Source organism: Phanerochaete carnosa (assembly GCF_000300595.1).
Source record: "Phanerochaete carnosa HHB-10118-sp unplaced genomic scaffold PHACAscaffold_2, whole genome shotgun sequence".
Lineage (NCBI taxonomy): Eukaryota > Fungi > Basidiomycota > Agaricomycetes > Polyporales > Phanerochaetaceae > Phanerochaete > Phanerochaete carnosa.
This window is the reverse complement of record NW_006767629.1, coordinates 784,433-802,522: the sequence shown is the minus strand read 5'-3', so window position 1 is coordinate 802,522 and position 18,090 is coordinate 784,433. Positions and strand designations below refer to the sequence as shown.

The 18,090-nt window shown below is 54.4% G+C and overlaps 7 protein-coding genes across 7 annotated transcripts; 2 read left to right on the top strand and 5 right to left on the bottom strand.

Annotated features, from left to right (window-relative positions):
• The first annotated feature begins 1,194 nt into the window (after positions 1–1,194).
• PHACADRAFT_249107 (uncharacterized protein) lies at positions 1,195–4,033 on the top strand. The gene is made up of 15 exons (XM_007391492.1): positions 1,195–1,838; positions 1,890–1,993; positions 2,056–2,114; positions 2,168–2,222; positions 2,277–2,405; positions 2,456–2,557; positions 2,605–2,626; positions 2,677–2,748; positions 2,805–2,886; positions 2,940–3,150; positions 3,218–3,501; positions 3,561–3,568; positions 3,624–3,753; positions 3,828–3,849; positions 3,906–4,033. Exons 1-15 carry the CDS (start codon positions 1,637–1,639, stop codon positions 3,954–3,956), a joined length of 1,533 nt encoding a protein of 510 aa, XP_007391554.1. The 5' UTR covers positions 1,195–1,636; the 3' UTR covers positions 3,957–4,033.
• A 1,422-nt stretch (positions 4,034–5,455) lies between these two features.
• Positions 5,456–6,225, bottom strand: PHACADRAFT_249106 (uncharacterized protein). Its single transcript, XM_007391491.1, has one exon. It carries the CDS (start codon positions 6,218–6,220, stop codon positions 5,795–5,797), a length of 426 nt encoding a protein of 141 aa, XP_007391553.1. The 5' UTR covers positions 6,221–6,225; the 3' UTR covers positions 5,456–5,794.
• A 595-nt stretch (positions 6,226–6,820) lies between these two features.
• On the bottom strand, positions 6,821–7,163 carry PHACADRAFT_249105 (uncharacterized protein). Its single transcript, XM_007391490.1, has one exon. The coding sequence runs from the start codon at positions 7,127–7,129 to the stop codon at positions 6,830–6,832; it is 300 nt and encodes a 99-aa protein (XP_007391552.1). The 5' UTR covers positions 7,130–7,163; the 3' UTR covers positions 6,821–6,829.
• Positions 7,164–9,222: 2,059 nt separating this feature from the next.
• On the bottom strand, positions 9,223–11,629 carry PHACADRAFT_249103 (uncharacterized protein). Its single transcript, XM_007391489.1, has 7 exons — positions 11,409–11,629; positions 11,225–11,305; positions 10,907–11,175; positions 10,278–10,860; positions 10,065–10,226; positions 9,788–9,997; positions 9,223–9,736 (listed from the first exon to the last, which is right to left on the bottom strand). The coding sequence occupies exons 1-7, from the start codon at positions 11,506–11,508 to the stop codon at positions 9,339–9,341; spliced, it is 1,803 nt and encodes a 600-aa protein (XP_007391551.1). The 5' UTR covers positions 11,509–11,629; the 3' UTR covers positions 9,223–9,338.
• Positions 11,630–11,851: 222 nt separating this feature from the next.
• On the top strand, positions 11,852–13,897 carry PHACADRAFT_181001 (uncharacterized protein; the record flags this gene model as incomplete). The annotated part of the gene is made up of 3 exons (XM_007391488.1): positions 11,852–12,108; positions 12,166–13,229; positions 13,289–13,897. 3 exons carry the CDS (start codon positions 11,852–11,854, stop codon positions 13,657–13,659), a joined length of 1,692 nt encoding a protein of 563 aa, XP_007391550.1. The 3' UTR covers positions 13,660–13,897.
• A 535-nt stretch (positions 13,898–14,432) lies between these two features.
• PHACADRAFT_205155 (uncharacterized protein) lies at positions 14,433–15,201 on the bottom strand (the record flags this gene model as incomplete). Its single annotated transcript, XM_007391487.1, has 2 exons — positions 14,853–15,201; positions 14,433–14,806 (listed from the first exon to the last, which is right to left on the bottom strand). The coding sequence occupies exons 1-2, from the start codon at positions 15,163–15,165 to the stop codon at positions 14,433–14,435; spliced, it is 687 nt and encodes a 228-aa protein (XP_007391549.1). The 5' UTR covers positions 15,166–15,201.
• A 914-nt stretch (positions 15,202–16,115) lies between these two features.
• Positions 16,116–17,132, bottom strand: PHACADRAFT_205154 (uncharacterized protein; the record flags this gene model as incomplete). Its single annotated transcript, XM_007391486.1, has 1 exon — positions 16,116–17,132. One exon carries the CDS (start codon positions 17,130–17,132, stop codon positions 16,116–16,118), a length of 1,017 nt encoding a protein of 338 aa, XP_007391548.1.
• Positions 17,133–18,090: the final 958 nt, after the last annotated feature.

Genomic DNA, 18,090 nt, shown 5'->3' with positions numbered 1-18,090 from the left:
AGAAGCCACGAATGTCCTTGCTCCCTACAGCCTTTGCGGTTGCTTTCGTCGACTTTGGAGGCATCCTGACCTCCAAACTACACTCGACTGCAAGCAGGAGAAGCGGGATAGGTATAAGTGCAGCGGGCGATGCTGAAGGTCGAGCGAAAGGTAGGGCGTGACGCGCCTTGCGTTGAATTACGCGACATCACGCCTGTCACATCGCGCCTGATAGCCTGTCACTATGTCACCGTCACGATGAACCCTAACCCTTTGCCATTGCGGCACTTCCTGATACAGACAGTGGACGACACGGTTGCTTAAATAGATGATGTTAGATCGAGCCCACTGAGCAATGGGGGCAGGGGGATCGGAACCTTGACCGCAAACGCATCAAAGAGCGCACGGCGCATCAATTTAATAGGCGTTCGCAGCGGGCGGGTACGCGACACCCTTACAATCATTTACGATGTTCAACGTCAGCATCTGCCGACGGCGAGAATGGCTGGAGTTGTCTAGAAATTACAGAAACGTTTATTCTTACACTTTGATGTGCCGCAGAGGATTGGAAGTGTAGGCGGGTCGGCTTTCAAAGTACTATGTAGTGCAGATTCTGCTGCAACGCAACTTGCCGGCCGTGGTGGTCGCTCCGATTACTGTACTTTCTGCTCCCCACTTCTTTCCTTCGAATTCGTTCAATTGACTTCAGCAGCTCCCGACCGTATGCACAGAAGCCGGCGCCGTCTGTTGTTCGGAGCACTCGTGAGTGTCTACTATCTCAATAAGCCATGAGATATCACGATAACTCGGTATCGCTCTCCCGCCATGTTGCGCTCGATCATACGACCGCACTTACGTTTAGAACATGCCCGTTTTTGCGTCTCCTACACTCACGATACGTGGTGTCCTCGTTCCTGTACCAGGAGTTGATGTCTTTCCGCAGCGAAATCTGCGTTTGCGAATACAGATCGGAGGTCAAATTTTTGACGTCTTCGTTGACGGCAGCCATCAAGCGGAGGATGGCACGTTGACACTCGCACATGCCGACAAAACTCATCCAGGGGGCAGGCATCATCGCCAGGCGTTGAAAACAACCCTGCTCTGCAAAGCGCTTCAGATTGCTGCGGGAATGCACCCAGTATAGGCTCATCGCCAGATTGCTTCTCCACACCAAGTCCACATGTGTGCGGTCGTTTTCGACAGGGTCCTGGGCCCGAAGATGCCAAACGACCCGAGTGCATCTGCCAGCACAACTCTGACTCGTTTTCCCAGGTCGTTAATCATTCATCCGTGCCCAATGCTCGCGCAGAATAAAACGCCTGGCCCCATGGGTGCCCAAGCGCCACATTTCAGTGTACGGTGTATACCCAAGGTACAGAGCCTGGTAGATCATGGTCACGACGATATCCAGGAAAACAGAGACATGGCCTCGGCTCTGCGGGCGTCGGGTGCTGATGTGCAGGCATGTGCACGCGTTGACGCAGTTCGGTGCCGCTTCTGCCATCTTGGACTTCCTTAGCGAATGATCCCAACGATATCATCTCGATGCCGTTCATGGCTGTTCGTATGGCAGCGGAAGCTCGTCGGAAAAGCATAAATACTCGCCACCATCGTGAGCAAGCCCCAGTTCCTCGTCCTCACCCCATCGCACGACAGGATGTTCGCCCGCCTTTGGACAACTGTGTCTGCGGCGCTGCTGCTGCAGGTGTTCTCCGCGAATGCACGCATGATGTCCAAGGTGGACATGCAGGCGAAGCAGGCCGCCGCTGCGCAACGCCTCGCCACCCTCGCCGCGTCCGGACAGGGTCAAAGCAGCACTGGCGTCAAAAACATCACGTTCTCCAACCCAAAGGCGTCTGGTACGTTGCATCACGAGAGCGAGAGAGTGCTGTGTTGAGTCATATCCGCAGCGTTTTACGTCGACGGCACGAGTATTCCCGAAGTCAACTTCGACATCGGCCCCAGCTGGGCAGGTCTTCTGCCGATTAGCAATGCTACCAACGAAACGCGCCAGGTTGGCGTCTTCCTTACTTCCCAATTACGATCTCCGTTTAATATATCACCCAATTTCCGCAGCTCTTCTTCTGGTTCTTCCCGCCTGGCCCCCAAGGAAGCCTGGACGACCTCATCTTCTGGTACTTCGCGCAGCATCTTCCATTCCTCGTTTGAATTCTGAATCACCGAACAGGACAAATGGTGGCCCCGGATGCTCCTCGCTTGAAGGCCTCTTGCAAGAAAACGGCGTAAGGCCCACCGCCGCCTTCTGCGTTGAGTCCTGACTGATACATGTTATGTAGCCTTTCAGCTGGAGCTACGGTCAGGCAATGCCGACGCAGAACCAGTTCAGCTGGACGAACCTCTCCAGCATCTTGTTCGTCGAGCAGCCTGTCGGGACCGGTTTCTCTCAGGGAACACCCAACATTCGGGTATGTATTCGGAGTTCTGCAATCAGAGCGGGCATTGACGTGCGCAACAGAATGAAGATGACCTTGCCGAACAATTCGTTGGCTTCATGCAGCAATTCCTTGAAGTCTTTTCCGAGCTCAAGGGAAAGAACTTTTACCTGACGGGAGAAAGCGTAAGTGACTTAGTTCACGCTATCACAAAGCTAATCTTGTCTTTTAGTACGCCGGGATGTATGTGCCCTGTAAGCTCATCTCTCCGCACTGCGCGATCTGCCCCTGAGCCTAGAATTAGACATCACGAACTACATCTATGAAAATCCTGGTGTCCTCGATCTCAATACCAGGGGCTTCTGGATCTCGGATCGTACGTGCCAGGCGATTGAATCCAGCCTAACTGGCGCTAAGCACGGTCTTCCCTAGCTTCGATTGGTTACGACGTCATCCAAGAGGAGATGCCCGCCGTAAACTTCGTCAACAAGTACAAGGGCGTCTTCTCGCTCAAGTACGCATACTATATCCCCTTTTTATCTCTCAGATCCTTACTCTATGAAATAGCGAAACTTATATGGCCCAAATCCAATCTCTCGCAGACTCGTGCGGGTACACCAACTACAGCGACACCTTCGTGACCTTCCCGCCAAAGGGCCCGCTCCCGATCCCCGGCAACAACACCGAGGGCGCCCGTGGCTGCCGGCTGTGGGAGCAGATCTTCGACGCCGCGCTGCTCGTGAACCCGGCGTTCAATATCTATCGCATCTTCGACACTGTGCGTTTCTCCACACTCCCTTTCCCCTCCCTCGTTCCCGCATACGACTGACATGTGCGTACAACAGTGGCCGATTCTGTGGGACGTCCTCGGCTTCCCGGGCTCCTTCGAGCAGGTGCAAGTCTCACCGATCTATTTCGACCGCACGGATGTGAAGCAGGCGATTCACGCGCCGGTGAACGTCACCTGGACCGAGTGCTCGAACATCAACGTCTTCCCACACGGCGACGGCAGCCCGCCGTCGTTCACCGTACTGCCGAACATCATCGAGAAGAGTGAGCGCGCGGTTATCGTACACGGCCTCGCGGACTACATCCTCATCTCGGAGGGCACCCGTGTCGTCATTCAAAAGTGAGTGTACCCCGCGTCTTGGCATATGTGCAGCGTCTGACCGGAAAACTGCCTACTAGTATGACCTGTGCGTGCACTCCTCGATATGCTGCCTCTTGTGCTGGTGCTGATTTAGTTTGCAGGGAACGGCCTGCAGGGCTTCCAGACCCCGATCGAGGAAGACAGCTTCGTCGTCGACGGCATGGGCGCGCTCGGCAACATGCACTCCGAGCGCGGGCTCACGTATTACGAAGTCGCGCTCAGCGGCCACATGTACGTCACCCTCCATTTTCCACAGCGTCTCGCGACACCGAACGTGCGTGCTGATTGTGGACTTGCTCTCGTAGGGTGCCGCAGTTCTCTCCAAGGGTACGTCGACCTTTGACACTTGCAGCATCATGACTGCTGACAGTGTTGCTTTACAGGCTGCGTTCCAGATCATGGAGTTCCTCATGGGATTCCGCACCACGCCTTAAAGTTACCGAGTTTCACGATCTGAGATTCTCACGGACCACCTCTTTTGTAAGCCTCTGTAATAAACTTTCACATTGCCGTATACACGGTGGATTTGAGCGGCTGGGGTATGGGAGCCGCAATAACCCAGAGCGGCCTGCAGATTTGATTTCAGCTTCGTGTTCTATCGGCTGTTAATGTGTGAGGTTCCTCGTACCCTCAACCTCATGCTAAGAAGGATCTGACATAACCCTTCACCGGGACGGTTCATGCAACTTGTCAATGTTGGGGTCACGCTCGGTTACGAACCTATCTCTCAACCATCGTACTGAAATTCTCGCAGAGACTTTATGTAATCTGACACTATGGCGAACGGCAATCATGGGTTACAATATCAGGAGGGGATCTTATTCCTGGACTGGCGAAGCCCTTTGGCCGGCTTTCCTCCCTCCGGTGCCAGAAGGGCTGTTCGTGCGGGTCTTCACGATCTTCTCCACCTTTGCAAGACGTTCCAAGACGTGGGCCCGTGGCGGCGGGTTCTCCTCGTATTTGGCTCTGAGCTGCTTGACCCTCTCCTCTATCTCCGTCCTCACGTCTGACTGTGGGACGGTCCATTCGGGCAGTTTGCCTTCCTTGTGCAGATCCCACCCGTGCAGCCAGCGAGGGTCGTCTGGACCACTTGTCGGCAACTTGCGGAACTGTTCCTCGGCCGACTGCCACTCCTCCATAAGCCTCGGCACGTGCAGTCGGTTGAGAGAGATGATGGTCGTAGCGATGCGCCAGATACCCATGGGTTTCAGCAGATCGAACTTGATGCCGTGACGGTCGCAGATGAGCACGGGTCGCTCCATGTCCGGCTCGTCGAACTCGGAGGGCCGGATATTGTTGCCTGTGTATGCATAGTCGAGGGTGATAACAGGGCCGTTGGACATCATTCCGAAGATGGGGAAGTTGACGATGCCACATGCTTCGAGGAACCGCGCTGCGGAGGTATGGTTGACGTAGTGCTGGTTGACGGCCTGGCGGACATCGCCTTCTTGCTTCTTCCATTCGGCAATGAGGACGGGAAGGTGCAGATAATTTGTCCCGATGGGTAGGGGAGGGTTGCGCTCCTCCGAAGTCTGAGCGGCGAACTCAAGGTCTGGATCCCAGTGAGAAGCGTCAATGTCCGCGAGCAGTGGATCCGGTTTGTTGTGGGTTATTTCTCTCGTCCCGCCTGGACTCTTTGGCTCGTCTTTCATCCCTTCCTGCCTGCTACCCTGCACTATGTCCCCTGACGCGCTTGTCCTCTCAGGCGGAAGGGCGAGCTGCTGCTCATCTGTGGCAGATTTAGAAGAGATGCTGGAGAGAGCGAACTTGTTCAGTCGATCCTTGGGAATCTGAACAGGAAGGCGGACGTAAGCCATCGCATCAGCTACTGCTGTGCTTCCCAAGAGCGCAGCCCGGTAAAGGACGTGAACTTCATCTAAGAGCCTATACCAGTTATTGGTGCGGGCTGCGATGGTTTGGACACATGCATACTCTCGGGCGTTTGCGCTGTCCTTCAATGCTTCCTCGTCTCTGGCTGCTCTCATTTTCCCCCCCACGGCGCTGGCCCTCTCTGGACCGACTACCATTTCTTCTTTCGGGATGTCGTCCTTGCGATTGCTGCCAAGGAGGGGTGCCAGCCGATCCACCAGACGTAGCAAGTGAACGCCTCTATTCTCCTCTGCGATGCGGTCGTGCAGCTGTAGCCCCCAGTACACGCGGTGCTTGTCGCCCTGATCAAGATGGCGGTGGTAGGCCAGATTCAACGGAAGCTTCAAAGTGCGTTCCATCCTGATCGTTGCTGAGTGCCATGGCACGCGGTGGAAAGTTGCACTTACTGGTCATTTCCGTCCGCCTTCACTCTCGCACTTGTCCAACCGGTGAGGTTTCGGAGCTCGCCCCTGAATGCGTGCTTCTTATTGCTGAAAAGGTTCATGTGTAGTGCGTCAATGGGAACTCGCCATGTCGCTTCATTGACAGCGTCCCGACTGTCCACTTTGTTTGATATAGAGCGAAGCATGCCATATGTCTCGATGATCATGGGAAGGGCTTTGCGGAGGTATGGTTCCAGCTCGGCAGCATCAATGTCGGGAGGGTAAGCCTTGTCCTTGAGGGAGAACTCGTACACGAGCTCAGGATGCATCGCCTTATATGCGCTCAGTGCGGAGAAAATCTCCTCGAAGTCTTCGAGGTACTCTTCCTGCAGGGTCAATCCGGAGTCTGCCGCGAGCGTCCACCTCTGCCTCTGTTCGTCCTCCATAAAAGCGTCAGCCAGATGTCACATCTGATGCCGTGAATGGGACTTACAAAGGCCAGCAAATCTTTAGGCCAGTATATGCGGGTATAACGTCGGAGGGTGTTCCAGTGTGTTCTATTCGCCGCAGCAGATGTAGTGAAAGAATATCGGTCCAACAACCAGTGGTTGATGAGCCAGTTTTCAGTGCTAGTAACCGATTTCATGGATCCGCTGCGAAAATCAAGGGTGTTCGATGGCTTGTCTGCAGCGATGATGTGAAGAGGCTCACTTAGAGACAGAAAGCTGGGAAGAAAATTCCATGAATTTTGCAAAGTCCTCCGATGAGCTGGGGTCCCTGAGCAGATTTCTCGTGAGCACAGTACAGATAAGAGAGTAATAAAGGACGGACATCTTCAGCAACATCGACAGCTTCTCCACAGTTTCTCGTTCCTTCTCTGAGAGATGTCCAAAGCCTTCACTGCACATAAGTCAGTAACAGGCCGCTGGGAAAAAGGATAGCTACTTACTCGTTGACCATGCTAAGTGCGGTGGCCAGTTTCACCTTCAGAGTCGTATCCCTAGGACCAGCAGGCATAAGCGACTCGAATACACAATACAGGAAGAAGTGGGGAGCTACTGGAGTTGACGTCGTAGGTCCTCAGCCATGATTTCAGATTCCGTGGGTGGGATGCTCTGTTCAAGCCAACGAGAAATCTTCGAATTCGTATCCTCTGTAGGCCACAAGAAGTTGAAGGTATCTGCACGCCACTGATGAAGGGCAGAAAAGGGTTGACGTAGGGTATATGCTCGAGAATTAGCGCTGTTATATAGGTCTCGAGCGAGGCCACGTAGAGACAAGACTGTTCTGTAGGCGGCTAGAGTGTCTCGCGGATGGTTGAGATCGAAAGTAAGTTTTGGGCCCAGGTCACACATATGGATACTCGGCTGCCCATCAATTTGATCAGATCAAGCCACCCCCGAGTCGTATTACTTACAAAGGCAGGATTCTGAGGATCGAAGTCGTGCCAACCGAGGATAAAGGCAATTTCAGTCGATGTTGGGCTTAAAGAGATGCCAATCACTGGGTGTGACAGGCCCCATATGCAACGCTGATGCAGGACGGCAGACATAGAGATTTTCAGCTCCGGAAGCGTCGCCATGCACAGGAATGGGTGGCCACAGATCTGGCTGGTCGTTGATGGTAGCCACCGGCGGAAGACGTGCACAGAGTGCGGTGACCACGGAATCTCTCCAGACGTATTCACCACGTATGCCGGGTCTCCAAGTAACCCTTCCTCAAACGACTTATCTTGCGGTAGGTGGACGTCAAAAATATCTACATCGCCAGCGCAGACTGCCACTGCCAAGGGGATTTGCACAGGGGCACAAGCATAATGCATCGCTGGATGAGCGCCTGGAATCCGCGGTATGGCTAACCATGCATCATTTCTGTGATGCGTTCAGGTTTCAGCTCCTAGCCGAGCAAACCCCACTCACTCTAGGAGAAGTTTGCGGTCGATGTGGCTGCAAGCCGACATGATTGCGTAGACCAAAGCAGTCGAGTAATCGGGTGAAAGGATGTCATGCCTATACTGGCGGTACTGCAACCGGACCAGATTGCATGCACGGAGTGCAGAGCTAAATGATGGTGCCAGCTCGTCGCTGATTATGCTGTTGTGCCCACTTGATGCGTCTGCGCGCCGAAGCTCCGCCAGCAGGTATTGGAGGTGGTCGTCCACGTCTGAATATGGTCCCTGCCAGAATAATGTAAGGGTTCCGGGTGCATAGAATACAGCAAAGAATCTCACGCACGATATGAATCCAAGGAGGTAGAATCGAAGCTTGGTCTAGTATGCCACGCAATTCACGAGCATCATCCGGCCAGTCCATACCGTCGTCTTGCGGCAAATGATTGACGATTCGACCACAGAGTTGGTCGATCAGGGAAGTGCGAGTGTTCATGGTTGAGCGAGTATGCGCGGTAGGTAACAGGCTTTGGCGAGCTCTTTACATGAGCTCAACCTCGGCGTCAAGGACCAAACGTGGATCGTGGCGTTCAATCACAATCGGGCGCCAATATTTACTGCCTCCGACATCATCTACCTTTCCACAGAGCGTTGTACTACAGTAGACTGGTACCATTAAATTTTAAACTGCAGTTTACACTCTGCACTATACTCTAGAATCTGAAAAAATCCTGTGGAAAGGCATACACTATTAAATTTTTGGCGTGAATGCTCCGCAAGTGTCCCAAATTCCATTTCGAGCTTTAAGCATTTCGTTCCCCTTTAAGTGCCTTGGAAGCAGAACGAAATCCTTTCAACGCCCTTTAAAGGCCTTAAAAGCACTTAAAATCCGGCTTTAAGCCACTTTAAGATTATCTTAAGGCCATTTCAAGATTGGCGCCTTCCAAGGTCAATTTGGAATTTGGGACAAGATGGGGGCTGAATATGAATATTTGAATCATAATCTACTTGTCGAATTTGTTTTGTTATTTTTACTAATTTATTAAAGCGCCGTCGAAATTTTCGAGGTCTTTTCGCCAAAAGTCCACAGAGGGAGATTTCGCTCGCACAAATCTCTTCTACTGTCCATTCCTGCGTTTTCCCAACATCTCACACAACTTGCGGAAGCTAGAAAAATCGACTTACGTACGGCATCAAAATTGTCGAGTTTGCCTGTCCGCAACTGTAGAATACTGAACGCAAGAAACCCTACACTTCGGTTTTTCGAAGTCCGACGCAGTTTCGCTCGGCCCCGTCCGAGCGGTGCTGACGCGGATGGTTTGCTCAGTGCGTCGAATCAACAATCCGGTGTGTTGCCTCTCGCGTGTGGGGGGGGGGGGCGGGCATGCGGGTTAGCCAAGAGCAAAACCGCCGCCGAGGGCGACTATTATAATAATATTACATCCGGTCGGGGCGCGAGCCATGTATGGGCGCCGCGCCGCGCGTTTGGCGGCCGGCTGAAACTGAGGTAGCCATTTTACAACTCACGTTATTAAACTCACGCGACTTCCTAAGCATCGTGCCAAACCCAATCCAATATTTTGTAGACTACTGTCTACTCTATGCGATAATCCTGTGCATCATATCCAAAATATCTATATGATACACTATCCGTCCGCATCTGGTCTCCACGCCATCTAAGAGTCCTCCGTTTCATCCCAAACGACCTCACTTGCGTGTACGTGCACATGCCTCGCCTTCAGGAAGCCCTCTCTTCGCCGGCTGCTGTGCCAGTCTCGCCAGCCGGCGTACACACTGAGTGCAAGCGCGAGCGTGCATGCGGCGATCGTCATCAGCAGGCTTCCCACATAGCATTCACGGCCCTGCAGACACTGGTGGCTCGAATCGCTGGGCGCGCCGGTGCCCGCACGCACAGAGAGCAACGGTGCAGAGGCGTTGAACACGGAGGTCATAGCATTCGCGACGGATTCTGACGGCGCGTGTGCATCGAGGTTGCGGCCAAACATGATCGAGAAGACGTTCCCGCCGAACATGGGCGCGAGCGAGACGAAGCCCCAGTTCTCTGAGAAGTGTGCTGCCGATGTCTGTCAGTTCGGATCCGAGCATCGTGAAACGGACTACGCACGCAGTCCAAACCACTCAATCGTAATCGTCGGGAACAGTCCGAACAGCCCGCCATACGCAAGGCCTAGGAGAGCGCTGCCCTTCCAAAGGTCCCGCACATCGTCAACGGCGTATACAGTAACCTGCGAGACGATGAACGCCGCCGCGACGAGGCAGATGCAGAGCGAGCGTGGCAGCCGGAGATGGTTCTTTGTTGAGTCGGCGATCATACCTGATCGCCAGGGAAGAGCGATTCGCGATTAGGAAGGAGAGGAGGCTGAACACCATCCGCGACTTACCAATGAGGATGCGTCCGAGACAGTTTGTGATACTGACCATCGACACTTGCGTTGCCTGCCACTGCGCCGCTTTACGGTCGTCAAAGTCAGGGTTACCTTTCGCGAACAGCGCCTGCGAGATCGAACCGACATTGTTGATATACATCAGGCCCGTGCCGCTCACTGTGGGTATGTCGGCGTGCAGCCTTATGTGCGTAAGGAAGAGGAACTCACGAAGCGAACACATGGCAAACAGCAGCCAGAAGTTCCCCGACGACGCGAGCGCCGTGCCGCGGATGTTTGGCGTATCGCCTAACAGCTTGTCGTCGCCATAGTCGACCCTAGGACGCGACCCCGAAAACGAGCCCTGTGTGCGGTGCCGGCTGCTTTCCGTCCGCGTCGGGCTTAACGCCAGCGCTCCACGCGACGGCGGCACAATATAATCTGTCCCCTCCCGCTCGGGCCTCCGCTCAAACGATGCATTGAGGTGTTCCTCCTCCAGGAAGCCGTCTTCGTCGCGGCCGAGCAGGTGCGTTTGGCTATTGTTCTCCCTTCGGAAGACTACAGGCGAGGCAGACGAGAACTCGTCCTCGTCATCCACAATCACAGGAGCCTCGTCAAGTCGCGCGTACTCGCTGTGCGGGAGGGGTATCGGGCGCACAAAGAAGAAGCCGAGGATCATAGGGAGGGAAGTTCCAATGGCGAGCACGAGCAGAAACTCAGAGGTGTCTCCTGGGTAGATAACGTGTGCAATTGTCGAGAAGAGGAATGCGGAGAGCCCGAAGCCAGAAATGACAAGACCGACAACCGTCGCTCGCTGCAGACTTGTTAAATACAGCATATATGCGCGCGAACGAACTCACTAGCCGGTCAGGAAAGCTCTTTGCTGAAGAATTAATAGCACTCGTTAGGCCACCGTTGCCCCCTATGCCGGTCAAGAATCCGCACAAAACGAGCGCAACGAAAGAAAGCGTAGAGATGTCCGTCGCGCCGTTTGGTAGGCCTGCATCGTAGAAATGGCGGATTCCAGAGTATCCCGCTAGCAATGCTACGAATGCCAGGGCGAGTAGTGATCTTGGTCCGCGATGGTCAACAATCCAGCCCCAGAACGGCGCTGTGCCGTATACGCCGACTGCCGACGTTTCAGCTTGAAACGCGGGTGCATGAAGGGGACGTCGCACCATTTCCCGACAACCCCACTACATTCATCTGCGTATGCGATAGGTGCAATCTTGCCGAAAGTTGTGGGCCGTAGGCTGAGACAGTCAGCTGCAGAGAAGCCTACCGAGTGGATGAATCGCGTACCGGAGAAGACCTAGCGAGGTGTGAGTCCATCCTTTCGCTGGGGCCAGGAAGACAGGAGACATACATAATTTGTCCCCGATCCCAGCGATACTAGCAACGCTGTCAGAAGCGCTGCAATGCGTGCCACGCTGAAGAGCGCAGGCGGACGTGTGTGCGTCATCTTCGTGTCGCCAATAACGATGAGAATTCAATCTTCACCACTGAGTCTGAAGACAATATCGTGTAGGTCGGTGACCTTCGACGACGTCAGCTGGATCGTCGCCGCTATGGTCGACGTCGAGGAGATAAGACAGATGGGGGTTTGGAAGAGAAAAGCATGCGGGGGATCTATTTCCGGCTATCAGACAGGAGTGCCGCGAAACCCGCTCACGTGACCCTGCGTCGAAATGGGCGCGTCGCGGAAGTCGCGTGGCGAGTTGTATTCTGCATTTTAGCCTCGTTTTATCCACTTCTTACCAACGTCCGCCATCTCCTCGGCCTACCGACCAATTTCCTAGGAAACAATGCTGCTCAATCCGACGAGTTCTGCTCCGGAGCCTTTGCACACGACGACGAAATTCAACGTGTACACAGGAGATGAGCAGCCTTCGAAGTCCGGCCCACCGAAACCAGCGGTGAAAGACACACCCAACGAGGAGCAGGCGACGTTGACGGTACCAGCTGTGAAGCTGGAATATGATGAAATTTCAAGTGCCATGGCCGCTCGTCTGGCAACGTCGGTGCTCTGTCATGTGCTCTTCCTCAAGAGCCAGATCCCATTGTGAGTGGCAGTCCGGTTCGACTCGCACGTGTTCGAGGCGTGCTGACTTCCAAAAAGCCCCATTGTACAGCTGTCGCGCATGCCGAGCAGTCAAGCAGGCACTCGCGCAGGCAAGAAACGGGAAGAACTAATCAACGCTGTGGACACGCTATCCAGCCATCTGCAGACGACCTTCATCACGCTCTCAGCCGCTCTCGCACAGCGGCAGAAGAGGCTGCGATATCAAGATTTTGCGGGAAAGGATCCTAGTGCCGGTCGCGTCTGTGTGGCTTACGTTCTCGGGCCAAGTGTCGGAGCGGCTAAAGCTCGCGTGCTGTTCATTGTGGACGGGCTTGAGAGGAAGCAGCCGGTTACACACATGGTACAAAACTCTGTAGCGGAGACTGAAGATAAACAAGCTGAAGCGGCACAGTTTGCTGGTGAGTGTCAACCTAGATATTTCACAGCCGACGATAGCAATAGCGGGAGCGGGAGCGACACAGAAGACTCCGCTTCCGAGGCCTGTGACGAAGAATATGAAGATACCGCAACACCCCCACCTCCTTCCCGTTCGCCGTCGCCCTCTCCGTCACCAAATCGCTCGCCAGACGCGCATCTCAAGACACCGCCGCCGGCAGAAGAGCCCTCGCCGCCGATTAAGCCGTTCATAGACGAAGACACGTGTGCATCACCGCAAACCTCGAGCAAGTCCACGCTAGAGAACGGCTCACCCCTGACGCTCATGCGACCGCTGAGTTCAAGCTCTCCACTAGCCGAGAAGCGAACAGCTCTTCCCTCCAGCCACACGCTCTCCGAGAACATGTCTCCCCTGTCCTCTCGTCAATCAAAACCAAGCTCACCTCTCACCCCAAAGACAGTTGCAAGGGAAGCGGCCGGACCGTCGACTCTCGCCCTCTCAGAAAACACTCCTCCGCTAGCGCGCCGCGCACTTGGACAGCGCACCTTCGGTACGCCGCTCTCCCTAAGCCCAGCCGCGCCAAGGTCGCGGCCAGCTCTCGCAGCGGTGCCCGCGAAGAGCATGGACGAGGAACAACAGGCTCTGCGCGCGGCAGATCGGCTGCTCTCGCGCACGCTCGCCGATGCGTGCGCCGAGGCGGACGGCGGGCTATCGGCCGAGCTCGGTGCGTCCCATTCCGTGGCCCATTCAGCGCGTATGCTAACTCGGTGCGGTGGCTGCCAGCGCCGACACAGATGCACGTGCTGCTCCGCGCCCCGCGCGGCTTCATGCATCCCGCATGGGTCCCGCGACAGAACCTGACGCGCACGCTCGACACGCAGCTTGACGCGTTCCTCGAGGATGTCGTTGTGCCCCCTTCCGATGCCGCCGAAGACCCAGCTGTGGTTGTATCTCGAACACCACCGAAGCCAAAGAAATATATACGGACAGGCGTGAAGACCGAGGGTGTGTGGGTATGCCCCAAAGATGGGCCGCGGCTTGCCAGGAGCAACCCAAACGAGCCGGTTGCCGGAGAGAGCGCAGAAGTGTGCGAGGAGGAGGAGATGATCTGGTGGGCGTGGGACGGGAAGATTGCTGGCTTCTCAGAGTGGTAGCTCGGTAATAGCCCCCAACTCGATCCGGACAGACTCTGGCATCACACATCATTGCATAGACGTTGCGCATCTCTATCACGGACGTTCTTCTGCATGTATTATCATATCACTTACCTCATGTTGTGCCTGTACGACATGCGTGCTACGGAACCTTCGCTAATGCAATGCGATGCATTGTATACGCGTCGCTCTTTGATGTATAGTATTATCCTCCAGGCACTTGGCCCCCCGAGTTTGTCTCAGCGTTCTTTAGCTTGTCAGTTACCTGCTCGAGCGCAGTGGACAAGATGTGCAGTGGATGTCATTAGGTATCTCTGACGTTTTTCACCGAGGTAGAATGCAGGGATAGAAATACTTTTCTAGCACTGAGTTCCCGGTCAAATCACTGGGAGCATCACATCCATGGCCAATACTCGAGGGTATCATCGGCGCGTACGACGATACGATGAAGGTCCCCTGCATTGCCGCGACGTACATCACCTCACTTCCTTGCGCGGCGCTCGTCATGTCGAACTACTACTTAGGTAGCAAGCAGAACGCGATCGACAGGGCAGATCTCACCGACAAGCGGCCTAAGTCGGGCTGGGACGCCGATGAAGAACCCGAGCCCGCACGGTAGGCATTTTCCTTGGTTTATAGCTAAACAGTATTGTTAATTGCGATGTCTTTATCCTTATTCAAGGATATAGGCGGGGTGTATGTTATCAGTGTTTCTGTCTATGAAAGCTATACTTTCATGCAGACATTCGGCAGACAAGAATGCGAACTACACTCTAACCGCTCTCCACACCTTGATTCGTACGAGCTGCAGCTATCGCTCTGTTGACATAACGCCAACACAGCTGATTGGAATTGAGACGCTCATCCTCGTCCTTGCCCTTCGAATCAACGTCCGAATAGCTGAGGGTGCAGCTCGCGTTGGGGTACACGTGCGAGATGTAAGTCGCAGCATGCCACCAGTGCTCTTCGCGGAGAGGAGAGGACGCAACTATTAGGCTGATCGGGATGAGCGACCGTGCGAGCGGTACACCGAGAGTGGGAACTGTCGACGTGTCATTTTCCGTGGTTAGTTGTTCTAGCATCGGCAGATGAGTCGCGAAGCACTCAAGTGCATCTAGTGACCAGGAGTGGAGGGTGCTCTCCACGTCTAGGTGCCGCAGCTTGGGCAAGTGCTCGACCAAGGGCTTTGATACCTTGGCTTGTCAGAAAAAAGCCGGGGATGTTAAGGTAGAGTTCCTCGAGGCTGTGAAGCTTCAAGAATGGTTCCGGAGGGAATGTTGGGCCTATCGCGCTGTCTCCAATGAGTGTTAGGCTACGCAGACTTGATAATTTTGCGGGAGCGTCAACAGCTTGATGCACGGCCTCGATGTCCTCGTCTTCAATACATGGTTCGAGCAATACAAAAAGGCTGTGAAACTGGATAGAGCTGGTAGAATGTAGAAGAGGTACGAGAGCTTGATTGTACATTATCCACTCCATGTCGAGTGTCTCCAGGGCGGCAAACATGTCTCGATCACATGTGGTTGCGATTTCAGAAAAATGGCTGGGCAGTGTACCGGAGAGAGAGAGACGGCATAGAGATGGTAGATGCGCTAAAGTTGTCAGACTGATAGTTCTGAGACCGTCCTGGGCACAACAGGTGATTTCCTTCAGAGCGTCGAGACAAAACTTGAATAAGATCCCGGCAGACTTCTCTGGAAAGCGATACATGTCCAAGCCCTGAAGCTGCGGACACAAAAACGCCAGCTGACGCAGGGCCTGCACCATCATGTCCCCGTCATCTATCAGCAATTCAACTGTCCGGATATTTGGGGTCAGCAAAAGAGGGAGGTAGGTGTTTGGCTGCGTCGTCGAACCAGCGTCACAATCAACTGCCAACTTGCGCAGGCTCGGCAAGATCACGGAAACGCGACCCGAGTGCATGAACAACAATGCGTTCAGGTGCTTCTCGAGATCTTCCAAGAGTCTTCATCTAATTCAAGGTCTTGACGCGTGCAGCATGTTTCACGAAGTGCGTCCACGGTTCACTGCCGAGTTCGCGGGCCACATCCTATCACAAGGTAAGCACCCTAGTCATGCAAAGAGAACATGTACCCACCGGAAGTAGTCCAGATTTTGTCAGTACATTACCAGGTAAGCACGAAAGGAGCGGTCGAAGGCGAGGCAAGTCCTCCCGGACTCTGGACGTCACTGGCAGGTTCATAGAACGCTCGACATGTAGATGCCACAGCAGCGGCCACGGCCTTCCCAGACCACCGCCTGATGGACCGCAGGATCATTTCCAGAATTTCTGATATTTGGAGAGCGCGATGCACGGTCAGAGACGGTCGTGGTGAACGTGGATGTCCAAACGTTCAAACGTTCAAGCTCAAGGCGCGCTAACTCTGAAGCGCCGCCTCGGGATGGCAGTGGATATTTCCACCGTGTTGAAATCATCAAGGATGATATTACATTCCTCAGGCCGGAACACGCGAACTACAGTTGTCCGCACGCGCTTCCGCCACTGCTCGTGCGACATAACGCCAGCGCAGTTCACCAGATCTCAACTCATCGTCAGCAAAAGCATCACCGTATCCGTCCTCGCATTTCGCGTTCGGATACACACACGATATGTAAACTGCGACCTGCCGCCAATGTTCTTCCCGTAGCGGGGAACTCCAGAACACCAAGCTGATCGGGACGAGCGACCGTGCAAGCGGTGTCTCGAGACTGGAAACGGTAGAGGTTTCGAGGTTCGTCTCCAGATACTCCAACATCGGCAGATAGGTCGCGAACCACTCCAGCGCATATAGCGGCCAGGGCTGGGAGTCTTCTTCACCATCGTAGTCGCAGAATTCGGATAGCTGCAAGCGTCGCAGCTTGGGGCATGCTTGGGCAAGATCCATGACGCCTTGCTTTGTCAAGGACAAGCTGCCGAGGCCGAGGTCGAGTTCTTCGAGGTTATGGAGCTTCAAGATCGGCTCTGGAGGAAAATTTGAGAACTTGGAGCTGTATTCGCCGAAGTCTAGGCGGCGCAGTTCTGTAAACTTGACAAGTGAACTGAGGGCTTGATCTGCAGCCTCAATTCTGTCATCGTCAAAACTGTTCGTGAACTCGACGAAGAGGGTTCGGAGGCGTATAGAGCTGATGGACTGGAGGAGAAACACGAGACTTTGGACATAGTCAACGTCGTGCAACTTGAGTGACTCTAGAGCGGTAAATGTCGTACCGCGATCGCCTGTAAACGTCATACCGGAGAGATCCTCGCGTAGCGGAATAGATAGATGGCGTAGCACTGGTAGACGAGCTATAAATGCCAGATTAACCAGGTCGCCACCACGGTAGATGTCCGAGCAACGAATCTCCTCCAGAGCGTCAAAGCATGATAGAATCTCAACGGACCCCTTTGGGAAGCTAGGCACTTCTATGCATTGGAGCTGCGGACATGAAATGGCCAGCTGATCTAGAGCTTGCGATATGAACTCGTCTTCCATCGTCAACTGGACCGTCTGTGTCTTCGGGCCAAGGAAAAGAGGCAGGTGTATGATGCCGTTCGGTCGCTTCCCTGATAAAAAACCCCATCCAACCCAAGAGTTTCAGTTCGGCGGCCTAGACACGGGAACTTATTATGTTACACCGGACTAGCCACACCGGCTTAGACGTTCATAAGCGCCCGGATCCACTAAGCGCCTTGGGGCCTGGCTGAGACACGGCCCTGGCTGAGACACGGTCGTGGCTAAGACACCGTGTGTCTAAGACATGTAATTAGCGTAATTACAATAAAACAATTGCGCAGGAAGCGTGAATCGAACCCACCGATTGCCCAATGAGCACTAACACCTGCACCACCAGGCCCTACACTGTAACCGTTAGGTATTGACCTAACAACCTTTCTCCAGCCACTCATGCGGCCGACGTCTCAGCCACGGTCCAGGGGCTTAGCCACGCAGAAACTGGCCCGCTCACCATCGCCTTTGTGGCGTCCCCTAGCTCATTCGGTTCGGTCCCGCCGCACCGTACAGCTGGGCGCGTACCGCCTGCCACTCGCTCTACGATGGCGTCAGAGCAGCTTACTTGCATCTGCGAAAACCCGCCTGAGCTTTCTCACTGGCTCAGTATACGGTCTGCCAACACAGCGTCGTGATCCTACACGCCTCGCGCTCTCCCTGACATACTTCGGCGCTTATTGCTCCCGCTCTCGCTCTCGCGCCGTCCCCTCTTTGACTGCCTCCCACCCCCATCCTCAGCCACCTCGCACCTTCTTCACTTACATTGGCTCATCGCTTGGTCTTCTGTGTGCTCCCAGGTAAGCCTCCAGTTCTCGTTTCCATGTTGTTACTCACCATGGACCGCGCTGTCTGCTGCCCACTGCCCACTCCTCTATCCCCACAACCTCGCACTTCCAACCCTCTGCGCGCCGTCCTTCGACTCAGAAGCCCTCTCCGTTCGTCT

What these genes read in the sequence shown, in the direction of transcription:
- PHACADRAFT_249105 (XM_007391490.1), bottom strand. Translation starts at nt 7,129, where the DNA reads ATGTGTGACCTGGGCCCAAAACTTACTTTCGATCTCAACCATCCGCGA.
- PHACADRAFT_249103 (XM_007391489.1), bottom strand. Translation starts at nt 11,508, where the DNA reads ATGACGCACACACGTCCGCCTGCGCTCTTCAGCGTGGCACGCATTGCA. An exon ending in AGTGGGGTTGTCGGGAAATG is followed by an intron (nt 11,176 to 11,224) that starts GTGCGACGTCCC and finishes AAACGTCGGCAG; the next exon opens with TCGGCGTATACGGCACAGCG. An exon ending in AGAGCTTTCCTGACCGGCTA is followed by an intron (nt 10,861 to 10,906) that starts GTGAGTTCGTTC and finishes ACAAGTCTGCAG; the next exon opens with CGAGCGACGGTTGTCGGTCT.
- PHACADRAFT_249107 (XM_007391492.1), top strand. Translation starts at nt 1,637, where the DNA reads ATGTTCGCCCGCCTTTGGACAACTGTGTCTGCGGCGCTGCTGCTGCAG. An exon ending in CTCCAACCCAAAGGCGTCTG is followed by an intron (nt 1,839 to 1,889) that starts GTACGTTGCATC and finishes TCATATCCGCAG; the next exon opens with CGTTTTACGTCGACGGCACG. An exon ending in TCTATCGCATCTTCGACACT is followed by an intron (nt 3,151 to 3,217) that starts GTGCGTTTCTCC and finishes TGCGTACAACAG; the next exon opens with TGGCCGATTCTGTGGGACGT.
- PHACADRAFT_249106 (XM_007391491.1), bottom strand. Translation starts at nt 6,220, where the DNA reads ATGGAGGACGAACAGAGGCAGAGGTGGACGCTCGCGGCAGACTCCGGA.